The 20,551-nt window shown below is 42.0% G+C and overlaps 1 protein-coding gene and 1 pseudogene across 1 annotated transcript; both read right to left on the bottom strand.

Annotated features, from left to right (window-relative positions):
- Positions 1-4,740: 4,740 nt before the first annotated feature.
- Positions 4,741-10,511, bottom strand: LOC117709169 (oogenesin-3-like). The gene is made up of 4 exons (XM_034503324.2): positions 10,482-10,511; positions 7,010-7,320; positions 5,945-6,493; positions 4,741-5,305 (listed from the first exon to the last, which is right to left on the bottom strand). Exons 1-4 carry the CDS (start codon positions 10,509-10,511, stop codon positions 4,741-4,743), a joined length of 1,455 nt encoding a protein of 484 aa, XP_034359215.2.
- Positions 10,512-17,659: 7,148 nt separating this feature from the next.
- Positions 17,660-20,167, bottom strand: LOC117708391 (PRAME family member 12-like; annotated as a pseudogene).
- Positions 20,168-20,551: the final 384 nt, after the last annotated feature.

Raw genomic sequence — 20,551 nt, 5'->3', positions numbered from 1 at the left:
GCCTCTACTCTTCCTCCTCCTCTTCTTTCTTCTTCTTCCATCTTCTTCCCCCCACCTTTGCCCTATCTCCTGAGTAAACCTCCTCCCCCTTGGAACCGTGTTGTCTGGAGTGGTCTGTTTGCTGCGGTGGGAGGTCTGAGCTAACAACTAACATTGGAGCATTGGACTGGGATCGAATACTTCAGGAACCGCTGTGCTGCTGGCTGCTACAGCTGCTGGCTGCTGCTGTAACTGGGCAGGACCAACGCCACATGGCCTGCCTCTACCACCACCACCACCACCACCACCACCACCACCACCACCACCACCACCACCGCTGCTATGCCATGTGGACTCAATCGCTGCTACCTGCCATCACCGACCACGTAAATTTCCACTGCTACTACAAACTAACTCTGGCTGCGGCCCACCATGTGGTACTCTGTCCGCCATGTGGGTTAGGCAGCCAGCCAGGCCTACACAGACTTTGTTGTTCCACTTTCTTGATACCAGACTACTGCATAAGCCCACAAACACACAGGCATATTGATTGGTAAGGAGATTCCAATTGGCGGGAGGGACCCTAGATGCCCAGATAAGGCCTGGCCAGCCTTCCCTGGACTGAGAGGTGTTGGTATTTAACTGGCCCAGTCCATATGACTGGCCTCCTAGCTGAACTACTACTTCGGACATTGGCTGCTGGGTGACTCCCCCCTTGAAAGCAGTTTACAGTCTCCCCCAAGCTCTTGCAGCTGTTGGAAATGCTGGTACCAGGTTGAACTGCTTTCTGGTGATCTCCAGGAGTTTGCTGAGGCCCCTAGATTTTTCTCCTGATGACCTGATATCTAGGCTGTTGCCTGATTTATTACTGACTTTTCTATTGGGATGCCGATATGAATAGCTTGGTAAGCCCCCCCATCACCCAATGGGCACTACATTGTCTTTGGCTGTACCCCCAGACACCCCACTAGGTTGTCTCCTGAAAAACATCAAATCTCTAAAATTAACACTTGATTTGAGGCCTTCCAAATTGATACATCTCTGCAATAAAGTCTGGGTTTGGTACCCTCTAGATAACGGATTAAAATGGCCACCTAATGGCACACTAGACCCCGACATTTTAAAGGGTCTTCATACATACATACATACAACTGTCTGGTAAATGTAAAGAAATTCCCTATATCTAAGCATCCAGCCACTTTCACTCTAATCCCTCCATGTGTTCTGCCTGTTCCCCACACCAGGTTTTTTTTAACCATTCCCCAATGATCAGAGTAACCATCCACATGGTCCCAGGAAAGATTTCTTGAGCTCACAGCTAACCCTTTCCTTCCTTAACCCTCATTCTAGAACTCCTTTTGGGTGAGACACTTTCCCTCTTCTCTTGAGACAGTTTCTTTCTCGCAGCAGAGTACCCCAGGCTGGGCCTGGGCCTGGACGGACTCTCTCTCTCTCTCTCTCTCTCTCTCTCTCTCTCTCTCTCTCTCTCTCTCATTGGCTCCAAGGGCTAGTCTCTAACATGTCTCCCCCAAGGGGTCAGTCTTTCATGTGCCACCTGCTAGCATAGGCCTCTTCCCCTCCTCCTCCATCATTTGTGGCCAGCTGCAACCACTTAATTCAGCCAGTTTGCCTGAAAAGCAGCAGTCCTGGGCCCGGCTTGCTCCTTTCCTCTGTGTTCCTTAGCTCTGCTCTGGGTCTACTCCTTACATTCTGTTAGGGACCCTCTCTGAGACTTGCTTCCCCACATGCAGAACCTCCTACACACTCGAGGGAGGCTCTCTCTTTCTCTCTCTCTGCCCGGGACCTGTAAAGTGAGTGTTAGCAGTGCCTTCCACCACAAGAACAGCTAACATGAATGTTGCTGTGATGCACGACTTGTGCCTGCTTTTCCTTGTCCACTGCAGACTCTAGCTGCCAGAGGCACTGGGCAGTGACTTCCAGCTGCTAGTAGGAAGTCTGGCCCTGCCACCACAGCAGACATGACCTGCAGCACCTATGCCCTCAGTTGCTGCTCATAGCACAACCCGGGCTCATGACCTGTGGCCCACAGCCCCAACCTGCCATCCATTTGATCGTATGCCACTGTTGCCAGCTTTCTTATTCTGGTCCTACCCAACTGTTTCCTTGCTAATACTAAATTGAGCTTTTCTCTACCTACAGAACTTGCCAAAGTTACTTAAGACTCTTTCCTATCTTGTCTTAATAGATTTTTACTACTGCTATTAAATTCTATTCAGTTACAATTAATCTTTATGGCTCTCAATCTTGTCAGAAGTCTGCTAATACTATATTTAAGTTTATGGTTGACAGCATTCCCAAAACCTGTAACAGTTGACCCAAAAAGGTTTTCAGAAGACTTGGACACCTAGAAGATACAGCCTGGATTGTATGCAATGATACACTCACTAACAAATGCAGTGGACTAAACTGGATGCTCTGGGTCACATGACTTGGCTAAACCAAGGTAAGTCATTTCTCATGTCACGTATCCATTCCACAGAGAAAAAGCCCTGTGTCTTCTGTGCTTGGAAGCCAAACTGACTTTGCCCAAGAGACTATGGAGACCACAGGAACTGTTGGCTAGTGAACTCTGTCATTTTTTAAAATAATATATAACTGGTGGATTATTGTTTACTCTTTCTCAGACTTCTGACTACACTGACAGCTAGGATTTCACAGATATTATCTGTTACCTCATTAGCTAAACCCAGTTGCCATCAATTAAATGCTTCATATTTCCTCTTCTTGCTATGCCACTGTCCTAATATTATCTGAGTTTCTATAAATTTGCCTAATTCTAATAAAACATTCCACTAAATGATCTAGCAAAGGCTCATCTTAAAGAATGCTCGTGTTGTTAACTCATGCTGTTATCTCTTTTGTAAACTTATAAGCTACAAGAAACCCACTCAGATCCACCTTTCACAGACCAAATAGATGCCATCCAGATAAGTACATCAGCCTAAAGTTCCCACTTACTACATATTCCAAAGGGTGGGATCCCTCTGGGTTTCAGATGTACATCTTAGAAAAAATTTCTTTTCCCCAAATGTACTTAATCTTATTTCTTACATCTTGTCAAGTCCAGGCACATACAGAACAATTCCAGAGAAGCAACCTCCAGATGCTCTATCTCCTGTCACACACACAGCTGCTTCTATTGGACCTGTTCCTTCTGACCTATCTTCAGATGGGCTCCATAGACCCTGGACAGCAGGAAACAGCCAACTCTCCCAAGACCAGACAAACATCCCCCCCACACATTCTTCTAGGTTCCCCCTAGAGACACATTGCCCCCAATGCCAGCAGGAAGTAGTCAGATATCAAAATGACCTTATTCCTGCTTCATGGTCACCTCTTTTTAATTTCTCTTTTTTAATTAAACCAAAATCTGGGAATGTTAGTATTCTGTCTAAACTCCACCTCCACAGTTACCTGGCAACAGCCAGGTATGCTCCTCCCAACAGTTACCTGGCAATAGCCAGGTAGGCCTGGTCCACTATAAAAGGAGCTGCTTGCCCCTTCCTCTCACTCTTAATCTCTTACTCTTACCCACTTGCCTCTCTGTCCTCTTCCCCCTTCTCTTCCTCTCTCTCCACATGGTCATGGCCGGCATCTACTTTTCTTCCTCCTCTTCTCTCTTCTTCCATCTTTTCCCTATCTCCTGAATAAACCTCCCCCACCCTGGAATCATGTGGTCTGGAGTGGTATGTTTGCTGCGGTCGGAAGTCTGAGCTAACAACTAACATTAGGTCCAGAGACAGTGGCCAGCCTGGATAATAATGAAGTGAACTGAAGAGTATAAGGAGACTGTGCGAAGTTCCATAGAGAACATCCTCTTCTCCTCAGCCTACTGTGAGTCACCTCACTATCTGAAAGAAGCTGCACTACACATGAAGGTTGGGAGACCCCACAAGGACCTGTCACAAAGAACCAGGGCATGGTGTTAGGACATACTTCTCTGCCTAAGGGGTGAAGCTTTTCTTAGCCAACATAAAAACTGTTTCGCAAGTATGAAGAACTAGATTGAGGATTAAGGTAACATCATGTTCTTCTCATTTTGGTATCAGGTCTCTGAGGATTCATTTGTTGCAAATATTCTCTCAGCAAAGGTTAAATACAAGGACATACTTCCTAAAATGTGCCTGTCTTGGTCCTCATTTTTCATGCTTGCTGAATATGCCTCTCCCCTCATCCCATTGTTCTCTATAACAAACTCAGTGGTTGTGATCTGAGTGTACTACATACTAATGTCTTTCCAAAACATTGAGCACTTTATGAAGCTCTGTGTTTGGGTCCCATTTATGAGACTGTTCCTGGGATGCAAGGAACTGCACAAATCTGAGATTGTTCTAGTTATGGTGATGAGGAATGAAGAAACCAGATACAGGTGCAGAAATGCTAAGGATGATTATGTTCTGTTCTCTAATAGAGACATACCATCAACCCAAAATATTTATTAAATATCAAAATATTCATTGCATAAATCAAAAGGGGAGGCAATGTCCTCATGGAAGATTACCTCTATTATAATACACACAACCTACAATAATCCTAGAAAAGAAAAGAGTGCTTGATATTTTCTGTAGATGCTACATTCCTTTACCAGCTCAGAGGAAGATCTTGCCTTTCCAGTGTGTTTCAGCCCTATAAGTGATTAACATTTCCATGCTCCAATCAGCAGTGGACATTCACTTAGGGTTTCATCAATCTCCAATACTCAGCTTCCATTTCTGTCTTCCACAATCAACCTTACAGTAGTTATATTTCATAATGGCAACTTTGGGTCTCCAGATCATAAAGGTAGAACCCACCACACTTAGAGCATTGGGTTGTTTCAAAGGTGACCTCCTTGGGCTTTCTTTTGGCCCTGAGTATATCCAGGAGCCCAGGACACAAGTTTTCTAATCTGTGTGAAAGTATTACATCCCTGTCATAGCACTCCAGAGGGGCAGGGTATGCCTCGCTTTCCAGCTGGTTCAGCTGGGCTGTGTGGTGTAAAAGTTTTTTCAGGAAAAGCAGAGAAAAGTCATTATCATTGAAAGTGACAACTCTGAGCTGGGAACATTGGCTTAGGGCAGGCAGCAGGGTATTCAACTGAGAGTCCTGTATACCACATGAGTGTAATTCTAGGTATTCCAGGGTATGTCGAACTCTCTCAAGGAAAAACCCAAGAGGCTCAAGGAGTAAATCACATAAATTAATATTAGCAAGGTTTAGAGATTTGAGCTCAAAAATATTTAGGCAATCGGGCAGGCAATCCAAGTCTGACTGTGAGAGGTTACAGTCAGTGATGATAAGTGACTCCAAGGGTTTTTTCAGGCACCTGAGGAGAGAAAACATTGTGGCTTTCTGTGAAATGGTGTTGAAGAGGGTTGATAGGATTGACAGCTAAGCAGATGACATTTCTCCCAAACTCATTCTGAATGTATATTGAGAACAACCCTCAGGACATGGCCTTTTGTTTTTTGCTCACATTCCTCCCAACATTCTAGTCTGAGTCCTTAAGATATCACCATAGTCATGACTCAGGGCCTGACAGAAAACCATAGCAGTGGATATATCAGGGCAACATGGTATATGTAAGAAGGAATAACTATCCCAAACAAAATTCAACAACTTCCTAGTACTGTTTTTAAGAGTTCTACGAGGTTTTGTTTCCCCAAGTTCCGTGATCCTGTCTTCACCTTGAAACCCATTGTCCCATATTTCTCATCCACTCAATCTGTTTCTAAACTCAAAACTATTTACACATAAGCAATAAGAGGTTGTTTGGCCTGGTCATACAGATCTTGGCACAGGGCTCATTGCCTCGATATGCTAGGTCTCTAACAGTGATAGGTTTATGTTTGCCAGACCACAAAAGCTTCTATAGCTTGCAGAAAAACAAAACAAAACCACATCAAAACCAAGGCAAAAGAAAAGAGATTAGTTTTCTCTGGTCTACTACTGGACCCTTCCTTACCTGAGGAATCCTTTTAGGTTGCCATATATAAAGGAGACATCATTTACATAGAGTTTCTGGAGATAGTGGAATGTGGGAAGTAGAGAAATTTCAGAATCACCCATACTTAGGGTATCTGTGATATGACTTAGTTTGAGATTGAGAACATTGTTCATCTGTCTCAGGTAGGGATTAAGAAAGTCCAAATCTTCTAGACAAAGACGACATAGCAGCAGATCTTGTACACAGTCTGCATGTAAAAACTTGAAGATTTCTATGACTGTGGCTTTGGTTAAACCCTGAATCTCTAGCTTTCTATAACACACATGAATGGAATCTTTTCTCTGCTGGGCCCACTGAAACAAGTATGTGTCAGATTCATCAAGTCTGCCCTCCATGACTTCAAGTTGTGTTGTCACTTTCAATTCTTTCTTCACCACACAGTCAGGACTATTCTGCACTGGCTGCTTTTGTGTCATGAATCCTGGTAAGAGTTCATGGGATCCATCCCATATGCCATAAACGTCATGGTATTCATTCCTCCAATTGATCTCTCTGAGTTTGCACCTACTGTGGGAGAAATGAGTATAACTATCAGACGGTAAAGGAAGACACATTTAATAGTCTGATTCTACTCTACATATTACATTTAAGCTGTTTCTTTCAAAACTTTATTTTCCTGTGTCTAGAATCAAACCCTGAGACTCATGCTCAGTGAATGAATAGCATTCTTTGCAAGACAGGCATCTTTAGCCCTGTCTTACTTCCCTTCATTCCAAGCTCCTTAATCCCAATGTCATTTCTCTTGTACTTCTGAGGGATGCAGGAAAAGACCCACTCCTCTTGGGTGTGTCTATTCTTTTCTGTCTTCTACATTATTTATTATTTGCCCAGAGAGTTGAGACTAAGCCCAAACCTTTTCACCTTCTCAGCCTCTACGTTCAGAAGAGAACAGTTCAGACTGTGGGTTGAAGAAAGAATTGATGATCAGAAGCCTCTGATTTACAGTTGGGTAAATATTCTGAGACCCTAGTTTCTCCTCAGCAGTCAGAGACCCATCCTCCAACCCCAGCCAATCTTGCCTACCTGGAGCGAACCTTTTGTGCAATCAGTATATCTAGTCCCTCAAGCATAGCCTTCAAAGTCTCCAAGTTGAGGTTTTTTATCATCATTCCTACAGAAAGGTATGGGTAAGGCCACACAGGTATCATGGCAGTCAAGACCTTTGTATGTCCATTAATGAAGGCCTCCTCAAACATCACTGGGAACAGAATATTGGGCAGGTCCTTGAGGGCAGAAATGGCCAAGGCCTCCTCCCTCAGTAGCCTCTGTCTTGCCAGCTTCTCAAGGGTGAGTGGAGAGTAGACTTCCTTTGTGTCTTCTTCTGAAGAGTCATCCTAGGGAAGCCAGAAAAATATACCATGAATGACAAGAAACTTAGGAAGCCCTTCTGCACACACAAGGAAATGTGAGGGCTAGATTACTAATGATGAGGACAGAGAACTCAGTTTATCAATTTGAGCACCCACAGTTTTTTTATTTGTTCTTTGAGATAATATCTTTACAGAACTACCTATATCCTTGGGTATCCTGAAACTTGCTTTGTCGATCTCAGTGGCCTGGATCCACAGAGAAATACCTGCCTGTACCTCCCAAAGTGTGACATTACATGTGTTTTCCATCACTGCTCAGCCTGGCCCACCACAGCATGACTAATCTAGCACTGCTTGGTCTGGCCTGTGCTGGTTTTAAACCCATAATTCTCTCTGGTGGTATGATTTTTCTCCAAAGTATCCTAGTTCCCAAAGGCCACATCCAATCGCAGCCAGAGATGGGGTGAATACATCCCACTGGGAAGGCATCACGAAGAACTCTGAAGCTTCAGCCACTTGTTGGATGGTGATTGTGCTTAGCTTTCCAGGCCCTCAAAGAAAGCAAAGAAAATCAGCTTCCAAATTGTCTACAATCTTTATCTATCCAGCTACAGTGCATGGAATGAGTCACCTCCTCTTTGAAATACCCATCATTAGTTATTGACATCAATCTTTGATTGTGACCCTTACATGCCTTTTGGAGAAGGTGTTGGTAAAGTTCCAAGCTTGAGGTCTGCAAACTATAGAGCTTACAGAGTGGGAAAGAAACACTAAAGTCACTTATCCTTCAGTAGCCATTGACATGGTTGGTGACCCTTTATAAAGCATCCAGAATAAAGAGACTAAGAGGTGGAGATTATAATCCACAGGCTGAAGGCAGGAGGCTCACTAGCTCCATGTCATAATTGGTTACTTATACAGCACCAGACCAGCTATCCTGAGACCTGCAGAAACTAAAGGAAGACCAAAAAAGTAAGAAAAGGGAGCAGATATTAAATAATATTCAGATTTTTCTGTTTGAGTATTTAATAATAACAAAAAAACTGGATTCTTTCTGAAACTTTGAAGACATCCTGATTTCCTTGAAAAGAATAGACCATGTATCAATCAGCAAATAGAAATATCATGTTCTTTTTTTTTTTTTTTTTTTTTTTGGTGTTGTTGATTTTATTGGTTTGGATTTTTTTTCTTCTTTGAGACATGGTCTTATAGCTGTTTTAAAACTTTCTATATATATATTAGGCTGCCATCAAACGTAGTGAATATCCAACCTCTGCATTTCTGTTGCAGTCAAGAGTAGGTATGGGTGGAGAGGAGAGAGCAAGACTGTGATTGTGATATAATGAATATTAAACACACAGACACACACACACACACACACACACACACACATATGTATATATATATTTCTTCCTGCAAGTTTGAGGAGATCCTTGGTTCCATTATAATAAGAGACTATTTATCAGTGAGCTGTTTGTTTTTGATATTTTGTGTTTGTTTGCTTGTTTTACATTATTTAGTTAGTTATATATCTATTTATTTATTTAATGTATATGAGTACACTGTCTCTGTCTTCAGACACACCCAAAGAGGACGAGGGCATCAGATTATAATCAACCATTATAGATGGTTGTGAGCCACCATTTAGTTCCTGGGAATTAAACATACTATCCCTGGAAGAGCACTCAGTGTTCTTAACCACTGAGCCTTCCCTCCAGCCCCTTATTTTGCCTTTTTAAAAAAAACACATATAATATCCAGCTATGTTGACACTCACAGCCTGCCTCTGCCTCCGTGTTGCTGGTATTGAAAGCACACCAACTAGAGTGACAGAAAGATCAGCACTCCAGGCCCTTGAGTAACTCATATCTGACATTCCAGACTAGAGTGCCTAGAATGCAAGATCACCCTGACATTCTTAATGAGAGTGTCTCAAAAAACAAAAACAAAACTAAATAAAACAAAAAATTCTACAGAAACCACAATAAATCAATTAATAATTAGATGTAATTGAGAACACACTGGATATTCTGGTTAAACAGGCCTAAGGTGGCTGAGGTAGGAGAATTTCTGTGAGTTGAAGGCCTGGCGATCTTTTTTTTAAATTTACATTCCAGACATTGCTCCCCTCCCCCAGACCCTCATCTAATTCCTTTTCAGTCCTTCCTCCAAGAGGGTGCTTCCCTCCCCACCCCCAACCCTTCAGGTATCCCTCTTCTCTAGGGCCTCAAGTTTTTCCCATTGAAGCTATATCAGGGAGTCCTCAGCTATATATGTACTCGGGGTTTTGGACCAGACGGTGTATGCCGCCTGGTTGGGTGGCTCACCCTCTGGAAGCTCCCAGGCTTCCAGGTTAGTTGAGACTGGTGAGATTACTATGGGGCTGCCTTCCCCTTCAGCTTCTTCAATCCTTTCCCTAATTCAAAGGTAGAAAAATTTCTAAAGACCAAGAGGCATTTAAAGAAATGTTCAAAGTCCTTAGTCTTCAGGGAAATGCAAATCAAAATGACCTTGAGATTCCACCTTAACATAATCAGAATCACTGAAATAAAAACCTCCAATGACTGTACTTGCTTGTGAGGATGTGGAGAAAAAAGAACACTCCTCCATTTTTGGTGGGGTTGCAAACTGTTGCAAGCACTTTGGAAACCAATCTGGTTGTTTGGCAAAAAAAAATTGGAAACACTTCTACCTGAATAGGCAGCTATACTACTCCTGGTCAGATACCCAGAAGATGCCCCGCCATACCACAAGGACACTTGCTCCTCTATGTTCATAGCAGCCTTATATGTAATAGCCAGAAGCTGGAAACAACCCAGATAGCACTCAACTGAAGAATGGATATAGAAAATATCATTCATTTCCATAATGGAATAAAATCCAGCTAATAAAAAATGAGGACAGCAAGAATTTTTCAGGTAAATGGCTGGGACTAGAAAATATCATTCTGAGTGAGTTACCAAAGACCCAGAATGCCATGCATGGTGTGTACTAACTGGTAAGTGAATATTAGCCAAAAAGTACAGAATGTCTATGATACCGTCCAGGCAAACTTACTTAGAGCGAACTCATCTTAAAAAAGAAGAACCACCAAGTAGAAAATTATGTGAACAAAATTTCAAGTGAGAACAAGGCTAGACTAGGTTGCATGAGATGAGGTTTCCTCATGGAGCTGAGGGACTTACTCCATCTGGACACTGGAAACAGATCACCATATTCATGCAGGGGAAGGCTGTGATTCCAGGCTCCAAGACACAGAGAGTTTCTCTGCCTGCTCTGACTCTTTATATAAATTTCAGCTGAACCCTCCTTTTGTAGCCACATCCTTCCCACCAAAGTAGGCCTCTGATTAAATAATTGAGTCTCCACCCACTTCCTTATTTTCAGATTTGGATGGTGTAGGTAAATTGGATCAGATCTGTAGAGGAAGATTCTTAGGCCAGACAGATAGTCAAGAACTAATTTATTGAAGTAAAGTGGTTGTGCCTCATGAGTTTAATCACAGCACTTGCAAAGCAGAGACAAGTGGATCTCTGAGTCTACAAGCATATGGCACGCATCCAAACTCGTTCTGACTATATATTGTGGTCAACTCCCAGGACATTTGTTGTCTGTTCACACAATTCGTAGCATGCTAGTCTGAGGCCTGAGTATCAGGATGGGCATGATTCAGAACATGGCTGGAAATCATAGCAATGGCTGTATCAGGCCAACATGGTGCATGTAGGAAGGTCTCTTGCATCCTCCATAAGCACTTATTCTCATCCCAGTCCCCACCTAGTTATTCCTATGTATCCTCCGTGCTCTAGTACTTCATGGAAAATGAGATTGAAAATACCACGTTGGTAATTCTTACTCTTCTCTCATGTGTAGGCTTTCCCAACATTCATTTTTGTTTGATTCCTCCTTCTTTGTCTTGCCATATAGCCCAGACAAGTCTTAAAGTCAAGAGCATCCTGTCTGAGTGTGCCAAGTCCACAGCTATACACAGAAAGAGAGGTGAGTGTAGATGAGGGAAACCATTGCAAGCTGAAGGATTCAATAGCATGTCTTTCTCAGATTCACATTATTTCAGGATACTCTTATGTAGGCATATTGTTCCAGAGCTGCTTAGAAGAAATTTAAATGTCTTGGTTCACTTTTACATCTCACACACAGTCTGGAGGCAGAGCCCAGTAGTCACTACTTCACAGAACTTCTACCTCACTCTCCAAATTAGTATCCTAAAGGCCAATGTCCCAAAGGACCTTGTAACAACCTCAAAAGTAAAGAGTAATGCCATACATTTCAGAGATTCTCCTCAGTCCATCCTTGGCAGACTCAATGTGTGGAAAGCAGAACCTGGGTTGTTGGGCCTATGACAGTAGGACTGTCTCTTTTGAGGGCCTTTATAGGTGATCAGTGTCTTTTTGCCACGAAAAGAGGCTGCTCACATCACCTTCTTTTGAATAACCTTTCCAAAGGGAAATGGGATTCAAAGGAGCAGGGTTTGGTACCTGGTGGGACAAAGGTTAATGATACCTGGGTCATCAGAGCCTCCATTTGCTGAGACTGTGAGTGTTTGGACTTGAGACCTCTAGAGAGTACAACAGGGCACACTGAGTCCTCTATTATTGCAGAGCAGGGACTCTGGCCCTGTCATGGTGCCTGGGATCGGGGAGCCTTATACTTCCTAAGGCATAGCATGAATATATGGCACCTGAGTGCTTTACCAGACCCCTCTGACTCAGACATGTCCCTGTAGACAGGTGTGCTGAATGATTTCCTGAGCTCCTGGATGCACAGAGCCTACAGGCAGCCCAAGACAGTCCAAGATGCAGAAACCAGTGGCTTCAATCAAGTCTTCCCAGCAGGCAGACACTAGGCAGGAACCTGCAGCTGTAGTTTAACCCTGAAGAAACCACCAGGCTGGGCAATTGGCTTCAGGAGATGCCACAGAAGCAGAAGCTGGCACAGGAATCTCACAAGCAGTTCTTGGCAAGTTTCTCTCAATAGCAGCCTTATTACAAGATGAGCTCAACATTGCTCTGTAAGGCAAACCAATACATGGGTGCTGTTAGTGGAAAAGAGTGGGAAGAGCAATCCAAACCAACGCTCAGTGCTGGTCTCCTACTGTCTGTAGGGCCATAGTTACTCCTTTATCAAGCAACCTTTACATGTCTGCTTTATTAAAGCATCCTTTCACTTGTGCTTGCTTCAGGAAAATATTCTTCATGTGTCTGCTTTACCAAGATATCCTTTCACCTGTGTGCCCCAGAAAAACATCATTTGTTATAACTAACTTTCCAGAGACACTGGAAGTTTCCACTTCACTAGGGAGGTAGATGCAGGGATATCTCACAGTTGAAGGCCAGCCTTTTCTATATAGCAATTTCCTTACAACCAGCACTATACAAATAAACTGTCAAAAGAAAGAAAGGAACAAAGAAAGGGGAAAGACCAAAAAAAGCCAAAATAAAAAAATATACTTTTTAAATGAAAAGCACTTGTGAATTTTTAATTACAAGATTTTTCCAGCCTGTTGTGATAAATAAAATACTGCCTAGAAATCATCTTCAATTTAATTTTACTGTATACAGCTGTATATATACATTCTTTATTTTTATTCAGTGATTCATTTATTCATTAAATTTCTGGAGTAATCTCATTTATCACACTTTAAATTTCTTTCTTATTTTTAATTATGTGTATGTGTGTCTTTAATGAGAAATGTTAACATGGATCAAAGATCCCAGAGGCCAAAGGAGTAGGATCTCTCTAGATCTGGAATTTTAGGTGTTGTGAGATACCTGATATGGGTGCTGGAAATTTTATTTGGGTCCTTTGAAAGACTAGCCTGTGCTCTAAACATGTGTGTGTTTGTCCATGCCAGGTTTAGTGCAAATTATTGACATCTACCACTTAGTTTCCTGGATGGATTCTTTTGAGACATGCTCTTTTTACTAAGACACGACACCATCTGTATAAATGATGTAAATTTGAAACTGTTTTAAATGACCCATAATCCTTTGGTATGTTTGGGTCAATTAGGAGAAGCTGAGAAATTGCCATGGGAATGTATGACCCTTGAAGAAATATTGTCTCTTTAGAACGTCTGCACGTGGTGCTATGTGAGAGCATGCAGCTGCACTCATCTTGGTACTGAGACACTTCTGGCAAACCTGAAGTTCTTTCTTTTGATTATGGCTAGCCAAAGTCAAAAGGGACTGAGATTGGTGTGGGTTGTCTGTTCCCATGAGCAGTAAGGGCAAGATAACCTTGGTAGCTGGAATCTTTCCCATCCCCAATTAACTTGTATGATGTTTGAATAAACTAACTAGAGTGAGCTAGCTAGGTGTCAATCTTCCCTGAGAGGCTGTAGCCCTCTGTTCCTTCAGTAATGAAAGCTTAGCATCTTAGCGAGTTTCCCTCTCTCTACTCTTGTACCTATGACCAATATCACTCAAGACCATCTAAAGACTACATTTCCAGAACTGCTGCCTCAGAACAGTAGTTGCAAGCCATCCTCCTGACTCAGCCCTCTTGAGTAGCTAGCTAACACAACTGATGAATGACAGAGCATCCAACTCAGCTATATATTACAGGAATGAATGCACAGTTGTGACAATGTGTTTGTCACAAAGTCCTCAGAGGATAATTTTAGGAGAATCTGTGTGCATGTCTCATGTCAGGAACAGAGCAATGCCAATGGGACACACACTCAAGACCAAGTGCATCACATGCAAAGAAAACTCAGCCAGGTGTGTTGGTTTACAACAGTCATCCTATCACATGGAATGCTGAGGCAGGAGTGCTGGGATTTGGGGTTTTATATCAACCTTAGCTACAGATCAAAACCTTGCCCAAACACAAGTTATAAATGAGTAGATAAATAGCTACTAAATTAATGAACAAAAACCTCATTTTGGGGAGTGGTTTAGTTAATGGGCTCTTGAGTTCCACTCTAGTTTTAGTTTTGTGATTATCCCAAAAGGAAATCATTCAGTGTAGACACTATCCTATCAATGCATTGAGATCTGCCTGTTTCTTACTCTGGAGTGATGAGATTTTTGTGAGTGAAATGTCAATATGGGGATTTGTTTGTTTGCTTTGAGGCTAAGAATCTCTATATAGTTCTGTCTGTTCTAGAACTCTCCAGGTAGTCCAGGCAAGCCTCATACTATTTATTTTTTTGCAGGGCAGAAAAAAGGTTTATATTTTCCTCAGAAAAAAAAACAGAAGTAAGGGAAACATTTATAACCCACATCAACTTGCAGTTGGTTCCAGCCCTTTTGGAAATAGCTGTTAAAAGTGTTAGGTGCACTAAGCAGAATGAAAGTGTTCACTTCAGACAGAATGTACATGGAAGATGCTTGAAGATTGCATGTTTTTCCATTGAGAGATGTGTGAAACAAACAGAATTTGCTGTGAGCCATGTCTCCAAGTAGCCCCTCACTCTTCTCTTTGGAGAATGTGCCTCAACTATACATCTAGTCAGCACTCAGACCACATGCTTCTTCTTCCTCTAAATCAATCCCATTTTCAACCACTTGAGCTCTCAAAATCTTCATGGCCCTGAACCTAAAATACCTACTAAGATCCTGTCTGTACTTTGGCTTTTATACCTTGTGAGCTGGGAAGTCACCCTCCTAGTAAAAAATCTTCCATGACTAGATTATGAGAGGCTAACCTTTTAGTCACCTCAACTTACAGGGTTTATTTAACTACATAAAGTGCTCTTATGTCCAAAGAGATAAATATAAATTAGCAAATGATGATCAAAGATAAATACATAGGTACAAATCGCTCCAGCCATATGGCCTTATGGCTGAGATGGGCAGACAGGACACTTCTTCCCCATTACATTCTTAGCCATTTGATTCATGCCTACTTTTATCTGCAGCCCTCACTAAAGTTTTGGGGGTTGGGGATGAGTGTTCTAATGTAGATAACTAAAATGGCCAGTAAAGGGCACAAGGAGGAAATGTAGATGACTGTATCTGTAAGGGAAGGAAGTATAACAAGCCAACATGTAAAGGAAGGAGAGGAAGTAAAGGGTAATTCATAATACAGAAACAGTACAGAAATTCAAAACAAAGTCTAGCAATCATTAGTAAAAGGAAATACATATCTATCTTAGTGACACCAGGCTTAAACCAGTGTTAAACAAGTAAACCCTGTGAACAGCACCATGGTTAAGATTCTAGCCTACTTTCCCAAACCACTTTACAATTTACTAAGTCAACAGGCGATCAAATGTCTTACATCTGCCTGTGATCCTTAAATACAAAAACAGACTGTGTAGTTAAAACCTGTGTAGTTATAAATCTGATTTGTTCTACTACAACCAGTTCACACACACCACTGGTTCTGCATACACACTAGAACTGATCATGACAAAGTTTTCAACTACAGAGCTAACATTGCTTCATTCAGACAGTGACTTTTCAAGAGGGAGCACTTTTCTCATGTATTTAGTCTCATTGGTCAGTCCTGTGACCACTTTCTTTCTGCAATGTAGAACTACACTGTAAAAATCCTGGGCAGCTTCAAGTTCAAATTCATAGATACATTTGTTTTCACAGAAGCATGCAGTTTGGTGGCTGGAGTTTTAAAAGTCATCTATTGCACTCACAAGGCTATCTTATTAGATATGCCAGAAAAGTCTCTATTCCTGGAACACATGCACAAGCCAGCAACACATTTTTGATGCTGCCTTCTAAGTCCTTCATGTGGAAGAACTTTACAAACCCATTCCAGCCCCTTTGTTTAACAAGCCAGTACCATTTCATCCTTACAAGAACTTCTGTGATACTTTCTGCTAATGGTTCTATGCAGCTTTCTTGGTTTAGGTTCTTTAAGTGTTTGGACATAAAAGCACAAAAAGAAATAAGTCACAATCTAGCCCCAGTTTGTTATGGAATCTTTGAAAACATGGACCATCACTGGAGAAAGACAGAGAGAGACACAGAGAGAAGACAGAGAGTCAGAGACAGAGAAGAAATGATAACAAAAGAAAGGGAGAGACAGCAAGAAGAAAACACAGCTATGGAGCTTTTGTCTCCTGAGGTATTAAAGATGACAGAGACTGGGAAGAGATATTTGTATATGTCCTTCCATTTCTCAAGAGTAAAAATTGTTTCCTACATTCTAAATGCTCTAAAAGTTATCTATCCTCATGGAGGGTGTGGCTAGACTCCATAAAATGTTCATGCAAAGCACATTTTCATCATTGAGATGGAACCACATGGATCAAGCACAAAGACAAATAATTCTGCAGCATCTGTCCTGAAGACTATACAGGTCCATCACCAGCTGATCTACCTTTAGATTTTTGTATTTTGCACAAGTGATCCCAATGGGATTATCGAGATATGTATGAAGAATTTTTATGTTTGTTTTGATGTATTAACTTTCATTTTAAAGTACTTATTTCAATTTGTCCCTAATTAAGTGTGTGAGGTTTTGTGTTTCATGTGCAAGTGACTCAAGTGCTCCCAGAGACTAGAGGAAAATGTCATTCACCTGGAATTGGAGATACAGGTGGTTGTGGGTACTGGGAATCAAACAGTGCTCCTCAGGAAGAGCAGCAAGCTTTGTTTGCCTCTGAGTAACATCTCCAAATGATTTCATATAGCATTTTGGATAGGATCTCATGAATCAATCAAAAGATTATAAAATCTCCCCTAGGAAAGAACATGTTGGTCTTTATTTACTCTGAAAGATCTAGGAAAAGGAAGGGGCAGAGACAAGGGGACACATGATTGTAAGGCCAGGGTAAGTACAGTACACAAGTATGATGTTGTCAGAAAAGTAACTCAGTAAAAGAAGAAAACATACATGTTCTTATTCAGAACTGATTTATTGCAATCTGTGACAAATTATTACATAAATGGTGGTGTGAAAAGATAATATCAGGCTGCAGGAGCACCCCATGAAAGAGACACAGCTTAAAAGTGATAGCAGTCTAATGCAAAAATACTCCTAGGTTCAGTCCAGCCAATAGGAGGATGTCATCCAGAGGCAGAATGGCACAGAGTCCTCCTATTCAATTCCATTATGCTCTTTATAATGTCCTCTCTATCACCCGTGCTTCCACTAGGGTCCCTCATATTATGAAAGTGCTGGGATGGAAGGGCTACAATTATGGAATACTGTTGTTAACCAATGGTGGGTCTGTACTGTAGACATTAGGCTGAAAATAAGATGATGGTTCTTCATGTCAACACAACTACTTTAAATCTGAAGAATATGAATGGAATTCAAATGAAATGAAATAATTATTTTTCCACAGTCCATCCAGAAATGCTTTAATACACATGGCCTATGTCTCTAATCAGTCACTTGAGTACTGCCTTACATTTATCAGAGACCAGCAATGACCTCATTTTGTATATTCCCAATAAGAACATAGCCTGGCCTCCAAATGATAGATAAAGCATTTCCGACAATCTAAACATCTCTTACTCACAAAATAGACCTGTTTTGGCTGCCTTATACCCTTGAGTGTGCCCATAAGCTCAGAACAAAGCTGTACAAATCTGTGTGGAATAACATCACCAATGTCATCATAGACTTCATCAGGGGCAGGGTACTTCTCCAGGGTCAGCTGTGTGAGGTTGGCAGTATGCTGCAGCAGCTTCTTCAGGCTGCTCATTGACAATAAGTTCTTCACAAAATTGAATTCAGTGAGCTGGGAACACCGGCTCAGTGCAGGCAGGAAGGCACTGATTTGCATCTCCATGATCATACAGCCCTTCAATTTTAATGTCTGCAGAGTAGCTGTCAGTCTTTGTAGCAGGCTTCCTAGAAATGGATCATTTAAATGTAGGAAGGTGACACCACTCAGGTCCAGGTGTTTGAGCTTCTGGATGCTTGGACACTGGGACAGATACCTCATATCTGATTGTGACAGCATGCAGTGAGTGATAGCAAGGGTCTCTAATTGACATTCCAAACAACTAGAGAGAAAGAGAAAGAGAGAGAGAGAGAGAGAGAGAGAGAGAGAGAGAGAGAGAGAGAAGACTTTACAACATTGAAGTTCAATAGTTGCAGAAAAAAGGCTATGAAGTCAAGGTTGCAGAGTCTCCATAGCCCAAGGTCATTATCAGACCTTTAATAAGGTTAAGAATAAGATGCTCCCTGATGAAGAGCTAACAACTAATGTCATGTTCTTCTAGGTAGGACATAAGCAATCACTGTGTCTGCTACTGCCTCAGCTCCACAGTTCCCTCTGAATTGGTAAGCAGAAAACATGTTTGGGGACAGATGATGTAAGTAGGAGAACCCAGTAGGATCAACTGGGAACCAGTCAGAACCATCCCCATCTCTGCTATCATTTATCTTAATGTGCCCCAGCTTCCACAAACAGCCTCTGTTCTGTTCATAGGGTTTCCCTTTGACCACAGTCATTCACTCATTTCCCATCTGTTCAACCCCTTCCTGTGATCAAATTTCCTCTGAAACATGGAAAGTCAGAGGAGATGGAACCTGCTTTACTAAGGTGAGAAATTAGGATGCAACAACAGCATAAAGTACTATATCAATTATTCTAAACTCACATTTATATACATTAAAAACGAGCTGGAAAGGCACTATATAAACTGATGTTTAATGTAAAGCAAACCAACAACAAAATACTTTGCTCACCCCAGGGTAAAGCTCACTGTTCTTTCTTACCTGAGCACTTGGTCCAGGCGACCATTCAGGAAGTAGACATCAATCAAATAGAGATGCTGGAGCTTATTCAGTTTGGAGAACTGGGAAAAGATCTCTGTAAAACAACAGGCTTCCATCTCTTGGTCCTGAGGCAAATGCACAGGGACATAGATTTCCTTGAAAGTGAGTTTCTGGAGGTTTTTCATCAGGCCCAGGCCAGGGGCTAGCAAAGCAAGGGTGTGAATGTCCCAGCATGTGTTTATTTCCAATTTCTGGATTGAACCTGTATCAAAAACCTCCAAAACATCCAGTGGGTCATAGGCAGGAAAGTCCCGAAACTCTAACTTCTGACAGATCACCTGTATCACAGCTTTCCTCTGCTTGGCCCACCGATAAACATATTTTAGATATTTGGAGGGACAGTGGGACCTGAGGAAACAGTTCATCAATACAGTCATGGCCTGTTTCCCACCTAGGATGCGATGATTTCCCACTGCTTGGTTGTTGCCATTTACATCTGGAGAGCAAATGATATGCTGTCTTCCAGCCCAAACCTTTCCGAAGTTATGGTGGGCATCTCGTAAATCAAGCACTTGTACTTTCCATGTTCTGTGGGTAAAGTAGAAGCAAGTTCATATGACAGGAGACACAATGTTTAATCTGCATAATCCATAATTCAACTTCCCTTAAATCAATTCCTTGAAAATACTCGGCTTCCATTTCTAGTGCCTGAGGAAGAGGCAAGGACAGACTCATTGCATATTGACTCTTTCTGTACTAAGCTGTTCTACATACACCACTGTCCTGTTTCTTCATTTCCATTCTTGAAGACATTGACTCCTATAATCAGAATCCTCTACTTCACCTAGGACCACATTGTGAGTACTGTATTCACTTTCATCCATACAAACTTTCCCCCTCCCCCATGCTACCAAGGTCTTACTTATCTGGGTTGATCCTTTTGTGCCAACAGCAAATCCAGGCCATCAAGCAGAGCTTTCAAGGACTCCAGGTGAGGCATGTCCATCAGGGCTCCCACAGGAAGGCATGGGAAGGGCCATGCTGCCACCATCTGCCTCAGGATGTTAGGTTGTTTGCTGGTGAATGCATCCTTGAAGAGTGGTGGGAAATGTTGTAAGGGCAGGTCCTCGAGAGCAGAGATGGCCAAGGCTTCATCTTTCAGCAGGTTACTTCTTGCCAGCTGTTGTTGTGTTGGTGGGGCCTTGAAGCTCATCATGACTTTCAGGTATGCAGATGCTATGAAAATATCCAAAGAACGAAAATATTCCATTTAAAAGTCTTTTAGCAAGTCTTTCACACCCCACTCCCAGTAATTACATGAACCAGCAACTGGGACGAATCTCTGGTCTGGTGGCATTGGGAACCCTGTGATTCAGATTACTAGATATCTGTCTTTCTCATTGCCACAGTTCCTTCAAGGTCCTCCTGGTAATATGTAAGCACCCATTTCAACAGATCTTCCCTGATATTCTCCGCAATCTAATACAATGTTCCCTGTGAGTCCTGCTCTAAGCTTTAACAGGAGACTCACACATGCATCTGACACTTTTGTGGGAAACAAACTTTTACTATAATCAGTGGAACAATATATTATATA

Source organism: Arvicanthis niloticus, chromosome 5 (genome assembly GCF_011762505.2).
Source record: "Arvicanthis niloticus isolate mArvNil1 chromosome 5, mArvNil1.pat.X, whole genome shotgun sequence".
Taxonomy (NCBI): Eukaryota; Metazoa; Chordata; class Mammalia; order Rodentia; family Muridae; genus Arvicanthis; species Arvicanthis niloticus.
The sequence above is the reverse complement of the archived record's forward strand: the minus strand, read 5'-3'. Positions and strand labels throughout refer to the sequence as shown.

Coding starts and splice junctions, on each gene's coding strand:
- LOC117709169 (XM_034503324.2), bottom strand. CDS start 10,511: ATGGTGATCTGTTTCCAGTGTCCAGATGGA. Junction 7,321..10,481: donor GTTTCCAGTGTCCAGATGGA/GTAAGTCCCTCA, acceptor TGGCTTCCCTAG/GATGACTCTTCAGAAGAAGA. Junction 6,494..7,009: donor GCACAAAAGGTTCGCTCCAG/GTAGGCAAGATT, acceptor TTTCTCCCACAG/TAGGTGCAAACTCAGAGAGA.